The following is a 17,166-nucleotide window of genomic DNA, read 5'->3' as shown; positions in this document are numbered from 1 at the left end:
AACTCAAAATTAGTATGTGTTACATTAAGGGACCACTAATTCAATTTTGATTTTGGCTTTTAAAGGCCTCCATTCCTATGTCCCAAGTCTCTGAGTTATTTCATTGAAGCGCACTCAACTTTCTCCATTGAAGCGCACTCAACTTTCTCCATCGAAGCGTTCTCCGTTGAATCTAATTCTTGTATCCCCCATTGAAGCAGCTTCTAAGGTAAGTTGTTTGTTGTTGTTATCATTACATCAATTTCACAATCTAGGGTTTATATTTGATCTAATCTAATTTAATTATCAGTGCTTTAAGTTTAGAGTTCGCAAATTCATAGATTATGAAACGTCATCCAAAAGAAAAGAAAATTATGAGCCTAATTTGATTATTGAATCAAGTATCCCTAAAATTATGTATTTTTCGAGATAATTCAATATGAAATCAAATCTCTTTTCCCTGGGCCTAGGGCGGCCGCCCCTCCTGCCCTGCCTCAGGGACGGGCCTGGTTTGAACCTGCCTTATTCCTATTGAGCTCGAGCCAAGCCTGTTCCTATTCCGGCTTTGCAATGTTTAGCACCCCTAATGAACCCCTTTAAGAAGCTTGATGATTAACAGGGTTGCAATACCATTGAACTCCTTCAACTATATTGCCTAATTTCATAGGCTTTTGTTTGTAACTTTTCATGTTGGGATGGAAAGCCATGAAAATGGGCCTGGTCCAGGGCGGCCGCACCCTGCAGGGTATGGTTTGCTTGAGAGTTATATTGTGCATTTGTGCTTAATTTAGTTATGTGCAACTTATTGTAGTGAATAAATTTGAACAGATAATTGCTTATTTTCTCTTTATACATTATAAAGAACGATTTGTGGGGTTTTGAAAGTTCTACTTATGGGATCTGTTAAATGGGGTTAGGTTAAAGCTTAAAGATAAGGTCTGCATAATTTCCAGCCGTCTTCATTTACAAAATCATCATCCACAAAAAAAGCCACTTGATAGATTATATAGAAATTTTTCTTTCTGTTTCTAAGGAATGTAATTGAAGCAAAATATTATGACTTGGGTAGTTAGAAATGACGTGACAACTAATTAAGGAAATTCTGTTAGATTTCATTCAATAAGCTTGATTTATACAAAGGTGATAACTCCCTTTTGTGAGCTCATAGAGCATAGCTTTTATAGCCCTAATTATATCATGGCTTACATAAACTCTAACAATCTTGCTTAGAAATGACTAAATATCATAAAACTATAACAGAGATTATAGTGGGAAATAAAACAAAATTGCACAAAGGAATAACACTAACACTTTGTTTGGTTAACATTTCAATTCCCATTCAAAATTTTCTTATTTGGAGCTTGGAGGGATTGGTTTAATGGGGAATATATATCTCTCCTATTCTTTTCCTCTTCCATCCCTAACGTTGTATCCAAACATGGGAGAAAGATATCCTCTCCTTTCCTTCCCATTCCCTCCATATCTTCCCATCCAATCATAGTGTAAAGTTGGCCAAAGAGGCCTTTATTCCTCAATACTTTCCCTCAAACTTTGATGGAGGTGAGTGACTGAACATGCTCCCAGATTGAAAACTATCTTGGGTGTCTTGGCTTGTTGCTGAGTACTAGTAGAGAGCACCTTAGTAAGACTCTTTGCGGGCCTGTAAGTGCATGATTGTAGGCTTGTGCACGAAGGCCATGAAGTGAGGACACAATATAGGCTATGTTAGGCTAGGTCAGTGTAATGTGAATGAGTTTCCAGCTAGGCTTTGATAGCAGTCAGGCTGTTTGGGTGGAGGGGGTGGAGTCCCAATATCTGGTGTGAGCTTAATATGATATTCCATAGAGGAAGGTACCTTGTGGACAAGAATTTACTGTAATGTTAAGGAAATATCAAAGCATCCTTATACATATCATGTGAATCAAGTGGAGTGGAAAGCTTTTTTCTGAGGTATAGGGTAGCTTTAAATTGTTCTGGCTATGATGAAATCACTCACATACACAAGTCTAGGCAGAAAGGCCTACAATTTCATCAATTTGTAGACATGTTTTTTGTATACCTTTTCTAAGCAATTGAGGGGTGGGGGTGGATTTATGGTAATTAAGTCTAATTTTATGGATATGCCTCTGGTTCTTGATGAAGCCATGATTACGCTTCTGTTTCCCTTGTGATGTGGTTACATGGTCTATGTTTTCAAATTTCAACAGAATATGTATCCCGTCCACACAAAAAAAAAAAAAAAAAAAAAAAAAAAAAAAAAAAAAAAAAAAAATTCCCTAGAGCATGTAGTTACTTTCCCCTGAAAAAAGCATAAGGTGTAATATGTTTGGATGACAAATAATGCTTCACTTGCAAAGTGAACTGAAGTTAAAAGCATGTTGTTGTCATTTTGCTTTTAATACCTGGAGCTTAATAAGAAGGATATATTTTTCTAGTTTTGGAAAGAAATTGATGAAACAGTGTTGACCTTGGCTCATGTTTAATAGTCATTATACACCAAACTGTTTTCTAGACCTCTACATCTACTGATATTGCTATTTGCAAGCTTACAAACATAATTTTGAAAGCCATGGTTTCATTTGTTCATAGTTGTTGTCTCTTGTTCTCATTGTTATTTCTCTTGATGAGTGAAATCTCTGCATATATCTTGTTTTAGAGTTTTCATCCGGACCATTTCCTGTGTAGCCGCCTTCTTCTGTCATGTTCTTTCTGAAAAGCAGGTGAATGATATCATGGGTTCTCTGTCTGCTTTCCCTTTAACTCTTTTTTTTGGGTGTTACTTTGAGCAGACCTATTGAAGCTTCAAGTTTGCACCAGCCAATCATCCTGGGTAAGAAGGCAAGAAGCATGTTGGAGAGCAAGGGAAACTCAACCTTTAACAAGTCAACAGGTTTGCCTCGGAAGCGATTTTACCGGGCCCGAGCCCATAGTAATCCGTTAAGTGATTCTCACTTTCCTGTTCCACTTTCACCTCAACATGTTGACTATTCACTTCATTTTCCTCAAATTTTTCCTTCCCCTGACCGATCTGGAGATGCAAGGAGGATTGAATTTGCTGATGTAGGTTGTGGTTTTGGAGGGCTTTGTATTAGCCTTTCAACTCTGTTCCCTGAAAAGCTAATGATTGGAATGGAGATTAGGGATAAGGTGACAGAGTATGTTAAGGAACGGATTTTGGGCTTGAGGACAACAAACCCTGGTCAATACCAGAATGTCTCTGTGGTAAGGACCAACTCCATGAAATACATTCCAAACTATTTTGAGAAGGGTCAACTATCAAAAATGTTTTTCTTGTTTCCTGACCCACACTTTAAAGAGAAGAATCACCGTCGTAGAGTAATCAGCCCATTCTTGCTAGATGAATATGCTTATGTACTCAAGGAAGGAGGGATCATCTACACGATCACAGATGTTGAGGAGCTGGGAGTCTGGATGAGAACATGTCTTGAGAATCATCCCATGTTTGAGTGTATTACAGATGAAGAGCTTGAAGCAGATCCTGTCGTTAAGCTCCTGGTATCTGCTACCGAGGAAGGGCAGAAGGTCGCCAGAAATGGGGGACAGACTTTTCAAGCAGTTTTCAGACGTGTTGCTTTGTCTGGTTAGTCTGTAACATTGGACTGGCTTCTAAACTCTTGGTGCTAAGGAAGGAAAGCAGGTCACCAGGAATTTAAGACAGATTTTTCGAGCCTCAGACAGATTGCCTTGTCTGGTTAGTCAGTATTCTGTATTATTAGAATGACTTAGTTTTTAGCTGAACAAATCTATTATACATCTCTTAGGAGTAGTTCAATTTCAATTTTGAGATGCGGAATCTGCGCTGTGCTAATTTGCAAGATATTGAGTTGTTTTGACTGTATTATTATTCATATATTATGCTTACAGCTTAACTAGAAGATGAATTTCAAATTTATGCTCACAATTAACTTCACTCAAGATATTTCTGGTACATTTTTTGCACACTAGATATACAATAATATTAGGAGATCAAATTATCTTATGGTAACTTTTGACCAGTTTGGGGTAACTATAAATATAATGTGGTTATAAGTAACTAGTTCATGAAATAAGTTTTTTTTTTTTTTTTTTTTTTTTTTTTTTTTTTTTTTTTTTTTTTTTTTTTTTTTTTTTAGGAAATCATGAAATAAGTTTATAAGGATAACATGATTACTTTCTTACACAGATTTTAATTTTATTCTAGGAAAGACAACAATTTTGTCAATGACCTGGTAGATTTACTTGGCCATCAAGTATATGGATAATTCTTTCTTTTTTTTTCTTTTTTTTTTTGGTAAAGGGATAATCCATTACTTGCCCTTCAAGTATATAAATAATCCGTTACTCCGCTGCTTAATATATTTCACCAAATAGAAGTTAGTACCTCCTCCACGATCAATTCTCTTCCCTTACCCAAATCCTTGACCAACCGAAAATATGGCGAAGCACGAGAGCAGCAGGAGCAGTCGTAGAAGAGGACGCCGGCAATTCAAGGACAATTCTGACTCAGCAAACTCTGACTATGATACGTCAGAATCCTTTGAAGAGGCTGGTTACAGCAGGAAAAGAAAGAGGAATATTTCGGAGGAAGAGTTTAAGGAGTACCTCACGAAGAAGGTGCAGAGAAAGGCTGTGAGTGTGGCGAAGAAGTTCAAGAGTCAGACAATCAATGAGCAGTTTGTGTGGAAGAAGAAGATCGAGAGAGATGTGATGGTGCGAGGTTTTAAGACGATAATAGATGATCTCACCGTTAAAGCCGAGAAGAAGAGGCAGAAAGAATTGATGGCTGAGGTTCAGAAGATGCAGAAGAGGAGAGAAGAGAGAGCGCAGGAGAAGGCGCGGAGAGACGAGGAAATTGTGATGTTGCAGAGAGAAAGAGATAGGGCTGAATTTTGTAACTTGGAGATGAAAGAAAGAGAGTTTCTTTTTGAACAGTATAAAATAAGGTCTAGGGTCCGGCTGCGCGAAAGGAGACCGAAGCCAATTGATATTCTTATTGTGTATCTTGATGAGTCTGATAAATTTGATGTCAGGGAGTTGGATGAGCCGCCTTACATGGTTTTCAAGGGCTTAAGTACTGTTAAAGAATTTCAGGAGTTAATTGATGATATTAAACTGCATCTTGATCTTGACAGGGCGTCTACATCGTCGGCTCATGCGGAATATTGGGAGGCATTGTTGGTGGTTTGCGAGTGGGAGTTGGCTGAAATTAGGAAAAAAGAGGCAATTGATCATCGAGTTGGACTCAGTGGTATGCATACGAATGTTGAAAAAGACGTCATAAACTACTTGGAAGGCAAGAGTTACAAAGATTTGGTAGCACTTTTAACACAAATTGAGTCATTGATGCTTACTGGAAGAGCGATGGTGGTTGAGTATTGGGAAGCTGTCCTTAAACAGCTTCACTTTTACAAGGCTAAGGCTTGTCTTAATGAAATTCATACGAGTAGAAATTTGCGCCGCCTTGAAGTACAGCAGGCTCTCCAAGAGAAAAACATTCAACCTGTGGAGGGAATCGAGGAAGAAGTTGAAGATGCTCGGGATGGTCCATATTCTCCTCGGCTCTTACATGGTGAAGATAATGAGGAAGCAATTGATCCTGATGAGGATAGGGTAGTTTTGGAGAAGCGCTTGGGTGTTTTGGTTGAACATAAAAGGTGGTTGAAAGAAGCAGGAATGGCTTTAGAACCGCGTTCAAAGCCAGAGGAGGGTGACTTTGAGGTCATGGCAAAGAAAGGAAGTATGGGAGCCATGGAGGAAGGTGACGTGGTTGTAGGTTCCGATGCTGTAGTGAATCTGGATTCACAGGTGTATGATTGGCATGACATGTACCGCCCAAGAAAGCCCAAGTATTTCAATTATGTTCATACAAGTTATGAATGGAACAAGTTTAACCGGACACATTACAGCCGTGATAACCCTCCTCCCAAGTTTGTTCAAGGCTACAAGTTTAACGTATTCTACCCACATCTTATCGACAGTTCTAAGGTTCCCAAGCCACTTGTTGAGAAAGATGGGGACTCCACTGAGACTTGTATTATTAGATTTCAAGCCGGGCCTCCTTATGAAGACCTAACATTCCGAATTGTGCTTAATGAGTGGGAGCTTTCCTGCAAAAGGGGTTTCAAATGTACCTTTGAACAAGGCATATTACGTTTGTATTTTAACTTCAAGCGGTATGGTTATCGACGATAAGAATGTATTTGCTCCCAGTCACTCTGAACATCCAATTTTTCAGAATCATCTCCGCATCTTCCTGAGTATTTTCAGACTGTTATAGATGCAATTGCTGTCAGAATTGTATCTACAAATTTAGTATGTAGTATTATGTTTTCAGAATTATATAAATTATGAATTTGATGATATTTAAGATGACTATATATCCTTAAAAGTTTATTATTATACCCTGCCTTAAGTGCCTTCGGTACACTATATTTGTGCACTGTGGTCGTCGATGTCTATGATATTAGCTGCCAGACAAAAGTTCGTTCCATTGTCATCCTCGGACAAGTCACTATTGCTAGAGGCAATTGTTGTATAGGCAGTCTGCTGCTACAATAGTGATGCAGGGATGTGTAATACTTATGTTGGCATGTCTATTGGATTTACTCTCAGCTTTGTGATGTTGCCATTGTAATTGTCATTGCTACTAATTGCTCGTGCTACTAAGTAGATTACGCTTTCTGTTTTTTCAGCCTTGCCTAAGTGTCACGGTCCGAGTGATTCAACACCAGATCGTGCGGCGCGCTCTCGTCTTTTGGCGACAAGGGCGCAAGCCTAAAGCAAGGAGGTTCGTGAGCACACAGCAACACGGACCTACGGTGTCTCAAGAGGGCGCACGAGAACAACGAGTGCGGAGTCGGGGCTTGTGACGGCCGATACTTCGAAGCGGGCACAAGCGGAACCGACGAAAATGAGGACGTCTCTAGGGTCTCTTGGTTTGGTGGGGGATGCTTTAAAACAAGGCAAGCACAATATCTATAAAGGCTTAAACAACACACAAGTCTTAAAGCAATAACAACGGGGTAGAGAGCTTTGATTGAATAACCATTCGCTCCCTAAAGAGCTTTATATTGCATTAGTAGAGAATTACAAGTGAACGTTGAAATGACAGTAACACAATAATTCTCCCTAGGGTCTAGAAAAATAAAAAGAAAGACTAAAGAGACATTACATAAGGAAAATATAAGGAAAATAAAGAAGAATACATAACAAAGAGGTTGGATTCTAACATCCTCCCCCACTTAAGTCGTCGACGTCCTCGTCGACTTACAAAATCTACACTAAGATCTTAGCAGCTTCAGTCTTCTGTTGTAGGGGTGGCTCTTGTCCTGGTTCTGATGTTGGCGCGGTATCTGACGTTGCGGTTGCTGTCGTCGGGATCTGGATGGTAGGGTTTTAGACGACTAACGTGGAAGACGGGGTGAATCCTCATCCACGCAGGCGGTTCTACCTTGTATGCGTTCTTCCCAATCCGTTTAGTGATGCGGATGGGGCCTTCATATTTCTGAATGAGGCGACGATCTCTCCCTCTGAGAAACTTCAGCTGTTCTGGTAAGACCTTCACCATCACCATGTCCCCAATAGCAAAATCAACTGGCCTTCTGTTTTGATCAGCCCATTTCTTCATCCGGCGCGATGCTCGCTCTAGGTAGGCTTTTGCAATGTCGGTGTTTTGCTTCCACTCTCTTGTAAAATCTCGAGCCTGAGCACTCCTACCGCCCTCCCAGACAGCCACTGTGTGCGGGAGGAGAGGTTGTTGACCCATGACCAACTCAAAGGGGCTTTTGTTGGAAGAAGAACTCCTTTGAGCGTTGAAGCAAAGTTGTGCGATGTCCAAGAGTCTCACCCAATCTTTCTGGTTGGCGCTCACAAAGTGACGTAAGTATTCCTCGAGAAGCCCATTGAATCTCTCTGTCTGCCCATCAGATTGAGGGTGGTGGCTTGACGACATGTTGAGGTCAGACCCCATCATTTGGAATAGCTCAGACCAGAATATGCTCGTGAATCTGGTATCCCTGTCGCTTACTATGCTCTTTGGCAATCCCCAGTACTTCACAATATGCTTAAAGAAGAGAGATGTCGTTTCTTCTGCTCCGCAAGCCTTCTGCAAGGGTACAAACGTTGCGTATTTTGAGAACCTGTCTATCACCACCATGATGAAAGAGAACTGGCCAACCTTCGGGAGGCCACTAATGAAGTCCATCGACACACTCTCCCACGGTCGAGTTGGTACAGGAAGAGGTTCAAGGAGGCCCCCGGGCTTCTGTCTGTCAACCTTGTCTTGCTGGCACACAAGGCAGGTTTTGGTGTAGCTCATCACATCTTCCTTCATTCCTGGCCAGTAGTACCCCATCGCGAGTAGACTGAGGGTTCTCTGCCAACCTGGATGTCCCGCCCACAGCGTATCATGGCATTCCTTCAACAACATTTTCCTCAATCCCCCTGCTTTGGGGATGAACAACTTTGTACCTTTGGTGAAGATGAGGCCATCTTCCAACCAAAAGCGTCTAGTCTTCCCTTCTTCAATCATCCTTGTTATGGTTTTTGTCATCGGATCATCTGGGAGATAAGCACGAACTTGATCTCTAACGGATGTGGCAATGCTGCTTGCCGTCATTGGCGCTAACTTGTACATCGCAGCAAGATCGGCCCGCCTACTCAGGGCATCGACAACTCTATTGCTGGATCCCGTTCTATAGGTGAACTCCACGTCGAACTCGGCTAAGTCCTCCTGCCACCGAGCTTGTTTTCTTGTCAGCTTGGGTTGGGTGAGAAAGTGACTCGCCGCGGTGTTGTCTGTGCAGACGGTAAACTTTGACCCCAACAAGTAGTGCCTCCATCCTCTTAGGCAGTGCACAATGGCTAGTAGCTCCTTTTCTTGTGCCGCATACCTTCTCTCCGCATTATTCAGCTTCCTACTTTCGAATGCAATAGGATGTCCTTCTTGGAGGAGCACTCCTCCTAAAGCAAAATCAGAAGCATCCGTCTCGACCACGAATGGTTTGGTGATGTCTGGAAGGGCAAGGACCGACTCCTTCACCATTGCTTCTTTCAACTTCTGGAAAGCTTCCTTCTGGGGCCCTGACCATTCCCAACGACAATCTTTCCTCAATAGGTCGGTGAGGGGGCTTGCGATCTCTGAGTATCCCTTAATGAATCTTCTATAATAGTTCACCAGTCCTAGAAAGGATCGCAGCTCAGAGGGGTTCTTGGGATCCCGCCAATCGCGAACAACACATATCTTCTTTGGGTCCATCCTCAATCGACCCTTCCCCACAAAGTGTCCAAGAAATCTGACTTCTTCCTGCGCAAAGGCACACTTTTCTCGTTTCACAAAAAGGTGATGTTCTCTCAGCTTCTCGAAGACCAATCTTAGGTGCTCGAGGTGCTCCTCCAAAGTCTTGCTGTAGACAACGATGTCATCGAGGTACACGACCACAAACTTGTCTAAGTACTCTCGAAATACTTGGTTCATCAGAGTACAGAACGTAGCAGGTGCATTCGTCAAGCCGAAGGGCATGACTAGCCATTCGTATGCCCCGTATCTCGTCACACAAGCAGTTTTTGGTTCATCTCCTTCGGCGATACGAACTTGGTGATAGCCAGACTTCAAGTCTAGCTTTGTAAAGTACACTGCATCCCCTAACTGATCGAACAAATCCGCCACCAAAGGGATAGGGTAGTGATTGCGCACCGTAACCTTATTTAATGCTCGGTAGTCGATACACAATCGAAGACTTCCATCATGTTTTTTCTGAAAAGGCACAGGAGCCCCATAAGGAGCCTTTGATGGGCGGATGAAGCCTGCCTCAAGCAAGTCCTCCAACTGTTTCCGGAGTTCAGCCAATTCTGGGGGGGCCATGCGATAAGGGCTTCGTGCTGGGGGTTTCGCCCCTGGAACCAGCTCAATCTCATGGTCCACTGTCCTTCTAGGTGGGAGAACTTTTGGTAGGTCTTTCGGGAGGAGATCGTGGAACTCTGATAGTAGCTCGGCAACTGCAGGCGGAAAGTCTCCACTTGCTTCATCTTCCTTCGTGGAAAGTGTTGCTAGGAACGTGGGCTCGTTCCTCTTCAACCCCTTCTCCAATTGCATTGCTGAAAGGAGGGGCCCTTTCGGCCCTTTTCCCGAATCGCAGGTTCGGAGGAGACATGGTTGCTGCCCGGGCACCAGAATAGATCTAAGATGCGGCATCGGGACTGCCTTACTAAAGTGTAAGAAGTCCATGCCGAGCACCAAGCTGAAGTCGTCCATTGGAGCAACGGTAAAGTCCACCTGTCCGCTCCAATCTCCCAGCTTCATTGTTACTTTCTTGGCAACGCCGTGGATCGGTTTGGCAACTGAATTCACCGCTTTCATACTGCCTCCTTCTGGTAGGAGCTTCAACCCAAGTCTTTTTGCCTCCTTTTCTGAAATGAAGTTGTGGGTAGCACCGGTATCCACCATGGCACGAGTTTCCTTTCCGTTTACCAACGCATTCACATACATCAATCCAGAGTTTTTGGGTTGGCCCTCAGAGCCTTCTCTTCCCATAGCGCACATCATGCGAATGGCCCCCAGTCTGGAATGTTCTCCTTCACTAGGTACTACCTCATCGGCTTCTTCACCCTCGGGGTTTTCTAAGGACATGGAGGACAGTTTCTTTTGGAGATTGTCAATTTCTCCCTTGTGTCGACATTCAAACCACTTGTGCGGTCCTCTGCAAAGGATACACGTCAATGGCCTGGCTGTCGAAGATGAACTAGGGGTGCTTCCTCTACTAGAGAAGGAAGAAGCTCCACTTTTTCGAGAGTCTTCTCCCCCACTCCTATTGTATCTATTGTTCGAGTTGTTGGAGCTCACTTGCGAGCCATGTCCGGAGTTCCTAGGAGGGTTCGGTGTCGGCCCGCTATTCCCTTTCTTCAAACCTTGTCCTTTCTCTGAGGAGTAGTCCATCAACCTTTCGGCTGCAGCGATGGCTCCCGATAAAGTATCAATCTTTTGGCGCCAAATTTCTCTTTGGGCCCATTCCTTAAGACCACGCACAAAGTTGAATAGGCGATCTTCCTCGGACATATTGTGGATCTCCAACATGCACGCTGAAAACTCTTTGACATACTCCCGGATGGAACCCTTATGCTGCAAAGCAGCGAGCTTGGTGCGAGCAACAAACTCGGTATTCTCGGGATAAAATTGGGCCATCAGCTCTTTCTTCAGATCCTCCCAAGTATCCACTGACGTCCTTTTAGCTTGGATGTCGGTGTACTTGGTGCGCCACTAAAGCTTTGCATCATCCACCAAATACATAGTGGCGGTATCAACTTTTAACTCATTCTCCAACTGACAGACCCGAAAGTATTGCTCCATGTCGAAAATGAAATTATCGACTTCTTTTGAATCTCTCGTGCCATTGAAGGTCCGGGGCTTGGGAGGTTTTATCTTGGCACCTCCACTTCCCCCGAGCCCTCTCTGGGCACGCATTAAGGTTGCACATTTATCATGTGCTTCATCAGCGACGCCTTGCGCGAAGTTAAGTTGCTCCGTTAACCCATCCACAGTAGCGACAAGCCTCTCTATTTGGTCGGCTTGTTTTATTACAATATCCTCGAGTTTGGGCAGCCTTTCTTCAAGCATAGCCCACTGTTCGGACTTGCCTTCAAGCCAAGCAAGTCTTTCCTCGAATGTGTATTCATGCATCTCTCCTTCTTCTGCCATCTCTACGGCAAACTTTGCTCTGATACCAAACTGTCACGGTCCGAGTGATTCAACACCAGATCGTGCGGCGCGCTCTCGTCTTTTGGCGACAAGGGCGCAAGCCTAAAGCAAGGAGGTTCGTGAGCACACAGCAACACGGACCTACGGTGTCTCAAGAGGGCGCACGAGAACAACGAGTGCGGAGTCGGGGCTTGTGACGGCCGATACTTTGAAGCGGGCACAAGCGGAACCGACGAAAATGAGGACGTCTCTAGGGTCTCTTGGTTTGGTGGGGGATGCTTTAAAACAAGGCAAGCACAATATCTATAAAGGCTTAAACAACACACAAGTCTTAAAGCAATAACAACGGGGTAGAAAGCTGATGGCTGAGAAGAAGAGGCAGAAAGAACTGATGGCTGAGGTTCAGAAGATGCAGAAGAGGAGAGAAGAGAGAGCGCAGGAGAAGGCGCGGAGAGACGAGGAAATTGTGATGTTGCAGAGAGAAAGAGATAGGGCTGAATTTTGTAACTTGGAGATGAAAGAAAGAGAGTTTCTTTTTGAACAGTATAAAATAAGGTCTAGGGTCCGGCTGCGCGAAGGGAGACCGAAGCCAATTGATATTCTTATTGTGTATCTTGATGAGTCTGATAAATTTGATAAATTTGATGTCAGGGAGTTGGATGAGCCGCCTTACATGGTTTTCAAGGGCTTAAGTACTGTTAAAGAATTTCAGGAGTTAATTGATGATATTAAACTGCATCTTGATCTTGACAGGGCGTCTACATCGTCGGCTCATGCGGAATATTGGGAGGCATTGTTGGTGGTTTGCGAGTGGGAGTTGGCTGAAATTAGGAAAAAAGAGGCAATTGATCATCGAGTTGGACTCAGTGGTATGCATACGAATGTTGAAAAAGACGTCATAAACTACTTGGAAGGCAAGAGTTACAAAGATTTGGTAGCACTTTTAACACAAATTGAGTCATTGATGCTTACTGGAAGAGCGATGGTGGTTGAGTATTGGGAAGCTGTCCTTAAACAGCTTCACTTTTACAAGGCTAAGGCTTGTCTTAATGAAATTCATACGAGTAGAAATTTGCGCCGCCTTGAAGTACAGCAGGCTCTCCAAGAGAAAAACATTCAACCTGTGGAGGGAATCGAGGAAGAAGTTGAAGATGCTCGGGATGGTCCATATTCTCCTCGGCTCTTACATGGTGAAGATAATGAGGAAGCAATTGATCCTGATGAGGATAGGGTAGTTTTGGAGAAGCGCTTGGGTGTTTTGGTTGAACATAAAAGGTGGTTGAAAGAAGCAGGAATGGCTTTAGAACCGCGTTCAAAGCCAGAGGAGGGTGACTTTGAGGTCATGGCAAAGAAAGGAAGTATGGGAGCCATGGAGGAAGGTGACGTGGTTGTAGGTTCCGATGCTGTAGTGAATCTGGATTCACAGGTGTATGATTGGCATGACATGTACCGCCCAAGAAAGCCCAAGTATTTCAATTATGTTCATACAAGTTATGAATGGAACAAGTATAACCGGACACATTACAGCCGTGATAACCCTCCTCCCAAGTTTGTTCAAGGCTACAAGTTTAACGTATTATACCCACATCTTATCGACAGTTCTAAGGTTCCCAAGCCACTTGTTGAGAAAGATGGGGACTCCACTGAGACTTGTATTATTAGATTTCAAGCCGGGCCTCCTTATGAAGACCTAACATTCCGAATTGTGCTTAATGAGTGGGAGCTTTCCTGCAAAAGGGGTTTCAAATGTACCTTTGAACAAGGCATATTACGTTTGTATTTTAACTTCAAGCGGTATGGTTATCGACGATAAGAATGTATTTGCTCCCAGTCACTCTGAACATCCAATTTTTCAGAATCATCTCCGCATCTTCCTGAGTATTTTCAGACTGTTATAGATGCAATTGCTGTCAGAATTGTATCTACAAATTTAGTATGTAGTATTATGTTTTCAGAATTATATAAATTATGAATTTGATGATATTTAAGATGACTATATATCCTTAAAAGTTTATTATTATACCCTGCCTTAAGTGCCTTCGGTACACTATATTTGTGCACTGTGGTCGTCGATGTCTATGATATTAGCTGCCAGACAAAAGTTCGTTCCATTGTCATCCTCGGACAAGTCACTATTGCTAGAGGCAATTGTTGTATAGGCAGTCTGCTGCTACAATAGTGATGCAGGGATGTGTAATACTTATGTTGGCATGTCTATTGGATTTACTCTCAGCTTTGTGATGTTGCCATTGTAATTGTCATTGCTACTAATTGCTCGTGCTACTAAGTAGATTACGCTTTCTGTTTTTTCTGCCTTGCCTAAGTGTCACGGTCCGAGTGATTCAACACCAGATCGTGCGGCGCGCTCTCGTCTTTTGGCGACAAGGGCGCAAGCCTAAAGCAAGGAGGTTCGTGAGCACACAGCAACACGGACCTACGGTGTCTCAAGAGGGCGCACGAGAACAACGAGTGCGGAGTCGGGGCTTGTGACGGCCGATACTTCGAAGCGGGCACAAGCGGAACCGACGAAAATGAGGACGTCTCTAGGGTCTCTTGGTTTGGTGGGGGATGCTTTAAAACAAGGCAAGCACAATATCTATAAAGGCTTAAACAACACACAAGTCTTAAAGCAATAACAACGGGGTAGAGAGCTTTGATTGAATAACCATTCGCTCCCTAAAGAGCTTTATATTGCATTAGTAGAGAATTACAAGTGAACGTTGAAATGACAGTAACACAATAATTCTCCCTAGGGTCTAGAAAAATAAAAAGAAAGACTAAAGAGACATTACATAAGGAAAATATAAGGAAAATAAAGAAGAATACATAACAAAGAGGTTGGATTCTAACACTAAGACTTACTGATTTTTGAGCGACAATTTGTTGACCGGTGTCCGAGTTTGGGTAGTGTTGCCGGGGTGAAAGATCAATAAGTGAAGAAGCTAACAAAGGATTATGTAAAAAAATTTAACGAGGTTTAGGTGTTACTTTTTTAATAACTCAGAATTACAGTATATATTGCTTTTGATGTATAAGATGTCCTCTACCCCTACAATTTTCAGTAGATGAAAAACCTTAAGATTTTTTGAATGTTTATATGTTTCTAAGGCTTTATGCTGATTTTTTTTCTTTTTAATTTTACGGTCTTATTTTAACAATAATAAAATTCATAACCTTGAGAGTTTTTATTTTTGGTATAACTATGTTACCTTTTCCGAAGTACATTCAATTATTCATACCATTTTTTCAAATTTTTTTGGGTGTTTTATTTTGTATTGATTTTGGGACGACTTTTATTAGATGAATCTAATCAAACAATATCATATATTCATATGCAGGTCTATGTATAATGTATTTTTCGATACGAATCTAATTCTGTAAAAACTAACTACTTAATACTCAACTCATTATACAAGTAATAATCTTATAATAATTATACAAACGTCTTAAATTTTGATTAAATTTATAAACTCTATTTTACAATTTATTTTTTAAACATTTTTTTTTTCTAGACACAAGTTAAACCTTACTCTTAGGTTTAATAAAACTTTCCTTAAAAAAGGTTTAATGTTAAACTTTCCTGAATAAAAGGTTTAGTAAAACTTTTCTAAAATAAACGTTAAGTTTTTTTTTTTTTTTAGAACCAAATAAATGTTTAGTTAAACTTTCCTAAAAAACAAAGGCTAATTAAACAAAATTGGGGTGTTTTCTTTTCAAAAAAAAACATTGGGGTGTTTTCCTTAAAAAAAATAAAAATAAATAAAGATTGGGGTGCAAGAAAAAATCAATTTACAAACCGTGAACTTGACCCTCAAGCATAAAAAGATTACACCGCCTAATAATCATCAAATCAACCGACATAATTTCATTCATCAATAATAAATATCCCTCAATATTTAGTGTTTATTGCAAATAAAAGTGCTTACACAAAAAATCTAAGGAAGTCTTCTAAAATGGTTGGTTAGTTTAATTTTAAAGTTTAGCCATGGAAGTCCGTAAAGTACGTGAGATTATTAGTAAGGTGTTTAAGGAGTTCGATGACATCTCGAACGAGGAGATGCACGAGTACAAGCGCCTAAACCCGAGGGCGGCTTCGGATTTTGTTCGAGATGGTGAGCAGTACGAAATTGATACATTTTCTGTTGTTGATGAGTCATTCTTGGAGCGAACGCAACCCGTGAAGTTCTTTGACAGGGTGTTCGAGGAACAATGGAAGGGTAGTAGGGGTAAGAAGCGGTCTAGGATGATGACAATCAACGAAGTTAATGAGTGTAATACATCGGAGAGTTTGATTGAGTTGGGACCTGTGAATCTTAAAGAGGGTTTGGATGTCTTGGGACTCAATTCTGAGGGTACTGTCTTACAGAAAGCGGCGAGGCTGTTACTGATCAAGAACACCCCTGAAGACAGGCTGAATCGAAAGTACTTAAAGACGGGAAGAGAAGATGTACAACAGTATGATTATAAAGTCACAGGACTCGTCGAGGCTAAAGTGAAGAAGTTCTGTGGGATTCTTGAAGAGACTATTGAGCAAATTCGACAAGATGTTGAGAACAGGCTAATGATGACTGCTAATGAAATAACTTATGACTGCGAGGCTGATCATTCGCTTGGCTTAAAGATCGATGGAGAAGAGGGTGTCGAAAAGGTTGTTGATAACTTGGTGCTGGGTTGGAATGGACTTGACCAAGAATTCGAGTGTCAGATATGTGGGAATTACACCTACAAGGGGCAGATTGCTTTTGAGAGGCACTTCCGTGAAGAGCGTCATGAACATGGAATGCATTGCCTGGGAATACCAAACTCTCAGATCTTTTATGAGATTACTGAGATTGATGAGGCAGAGAAGTTGTGGGAGGATATTCGACCGAGACAGGAAATGTTCCAATGGTGTCCTGCATCAGATGAGGTTTATGAAGATGCAGGCAGTAACATCCATCTACACTAAGAAGACTAACACTATTCTTATTAGGCAGGGGTTAATCTAATTATTGTGCTTTTACCTTTCATTATTGATTTGTAGTCTTTTGTTGAACTGAGTAGCTTGTGTCTGAATTAGAATTCTGTAACAGATTCCTAATTGTTTGGAGAAAAACAGATATTTCTTATTCAATTTAATTAGCATATGGTTCAAAAATTTCAATATCAAATCAAAATCCATGTTTAGCCAACTAATTTTATATACTAACAGTACTATACACAGCTATACTACACATCCAGAACAGAAAAATCAAACGCGATATTATTACTTGCATTACTCAGGGTGGCATAGAGAATTTGTCTTCTGTCAATTAATAAGCAATTATTTTAAGAATAGGACATTATAAACAAGCAATCAAAACGAAGATGGAAAATCATCTGTTTTTCAATTAAATCCTAGAACTGATGTCATTTGACATTTAGGACTGTAAAATACATTTTATAGAGATTTATGCTGAAGTAAAGCAATTTCAGGATGACAAGTCTCAAAATTTTCAAAAATTCGACTTCTATGT

At 41.5% G+C, this 17,166-nt stretch overlaps 4 protein-coding genes across 4 annotated transcripts; all 4 read left to right on the top strand.

Moving 5' to 3' along the window:
• Positions 1 to 66: 66 nt before the first annotated feature.
• On the top strand, positions 67 to 3,869 carry LOC110732431 (tRNA (guanine-N(7)-)-methyltransferase-like). Its single transcript, XM_021912373.1, has 2 exons — positions 67 to 208; positions 2,769 to 3,869. The coding sequence occupies exon 2, from the start codon at positions 2,827 to 2,829 to the stop codon at positions 3,583 to 3,585; it is 759 nt and encodes a 252-aa protein (XP_021768065.1). The 5' UTR covers positions 67 to 208; positions 2,769 to 2,826; the 3' UTR covers positions 3,586 to 3,869.
• A 143-nt stretch (positions 3,870 to 4,012) lies between these two features.
• LOC110732430 (cactin-like) lies at positions 4,013 to 6,643 on the top strand. The gene has a single exon (XM_021912372.1). The coding sequence runs from the start codon at positions 4,414 to 4,416 to the stop codon at positions 6,169 to 6,171; it is 1,758 nt and encodes a 585-aa protein (XP_021768064.1). The 5' UTR covers positions 4,013 to 4,413; the 3' UTR covers positions 6,172 to 6,643.
• A 5,389-nt stretch (positions 6,644 to 12,032) lies between these two features.
• On the top strand, positions 12,033 to 13,518 carry LOC110732837 (cactin-like). Its single transcript, XM_021912839.1, has one exon. It carries the CDS (start codon positions 12,033 to 12,035, stop codon positions 13,482 to 13,484), a length of 1,452 nt encoding a protein of 483 aa, XP_021768531.1. The 3' UTR covers positions 13,485 to 13,518.
• Positions 13,519 to 15,656: 2,138 nt separating this feature from the next.
• Positions 15,657 to 16,619, top strand: LOC110732836 (splicing factor SF3a60 homolog). Its single transcript, XM_021912838.1, has one exon. The coding sequence runs from the start codon at positions 15,657 to 15,659 to the stop codon at positions 16,617 to 16,619; it is 963 nt and encodes a 320-aa protein (XP_021768530.1).
• The last annotated feature ends 547 nt before the right edge of the window (positions 16,620 to 17,166 follow it).

This window comes from Chenopodium quinoa, unplaced genomic scaffold (assembly GCF_001683475.1).
Source record: "Chenopodium quinoa cultivar QQ74 unplaced genomic scaffold, ASM168347v1, whole genome shotgun sequence".
Classification (NCBI taxonomy): Eukaryota; Viridiplantae; Streptophyta; class Magnoliopsida; order Caryophyllales; family Amaranthaceae; genus Chenopodium; species Chenopodium quinoa.
The sequence above is the reverse complement of the archived record's forward strand: the minus strand, read 5'-3'. Positions and strand labels throughout refer to the sequence as shown.

What these genes read in the sequence shown, in the direction of transcription:
- LOC110732836 (XM_021912838.1), top strand. Translation starts at nt 15,657, where the DNA reads ATGGAAGTCCGTAAAGTACGTGAGATTATTAGTAAGGTGTTTAAGGAG.
- LOC110732430 (XM_021912372.1), top strand. Translation starts at nt 4,414, where the DNA reads ATGGCGAAGCACGAGAGCAGCAGGAGCAGTCGTAGAAGAGGACGCCGG.
- LOC110732431 (XM_021912373.1), top strand. Translation starts at nt 2,827, where the DNA reads ATGTTGGAGAGCAAGGGAAACTCAACCTTTAACAAGTCAACAGGTTTG.
- LOC110732837 (XM_021912839.1), top strand. Translation starts at nt 12,033, where the DNA reads ATGGCTGAGAAGAAGAGGCAGAAAGAACTGATGGCTGAGGTTCAGAAG.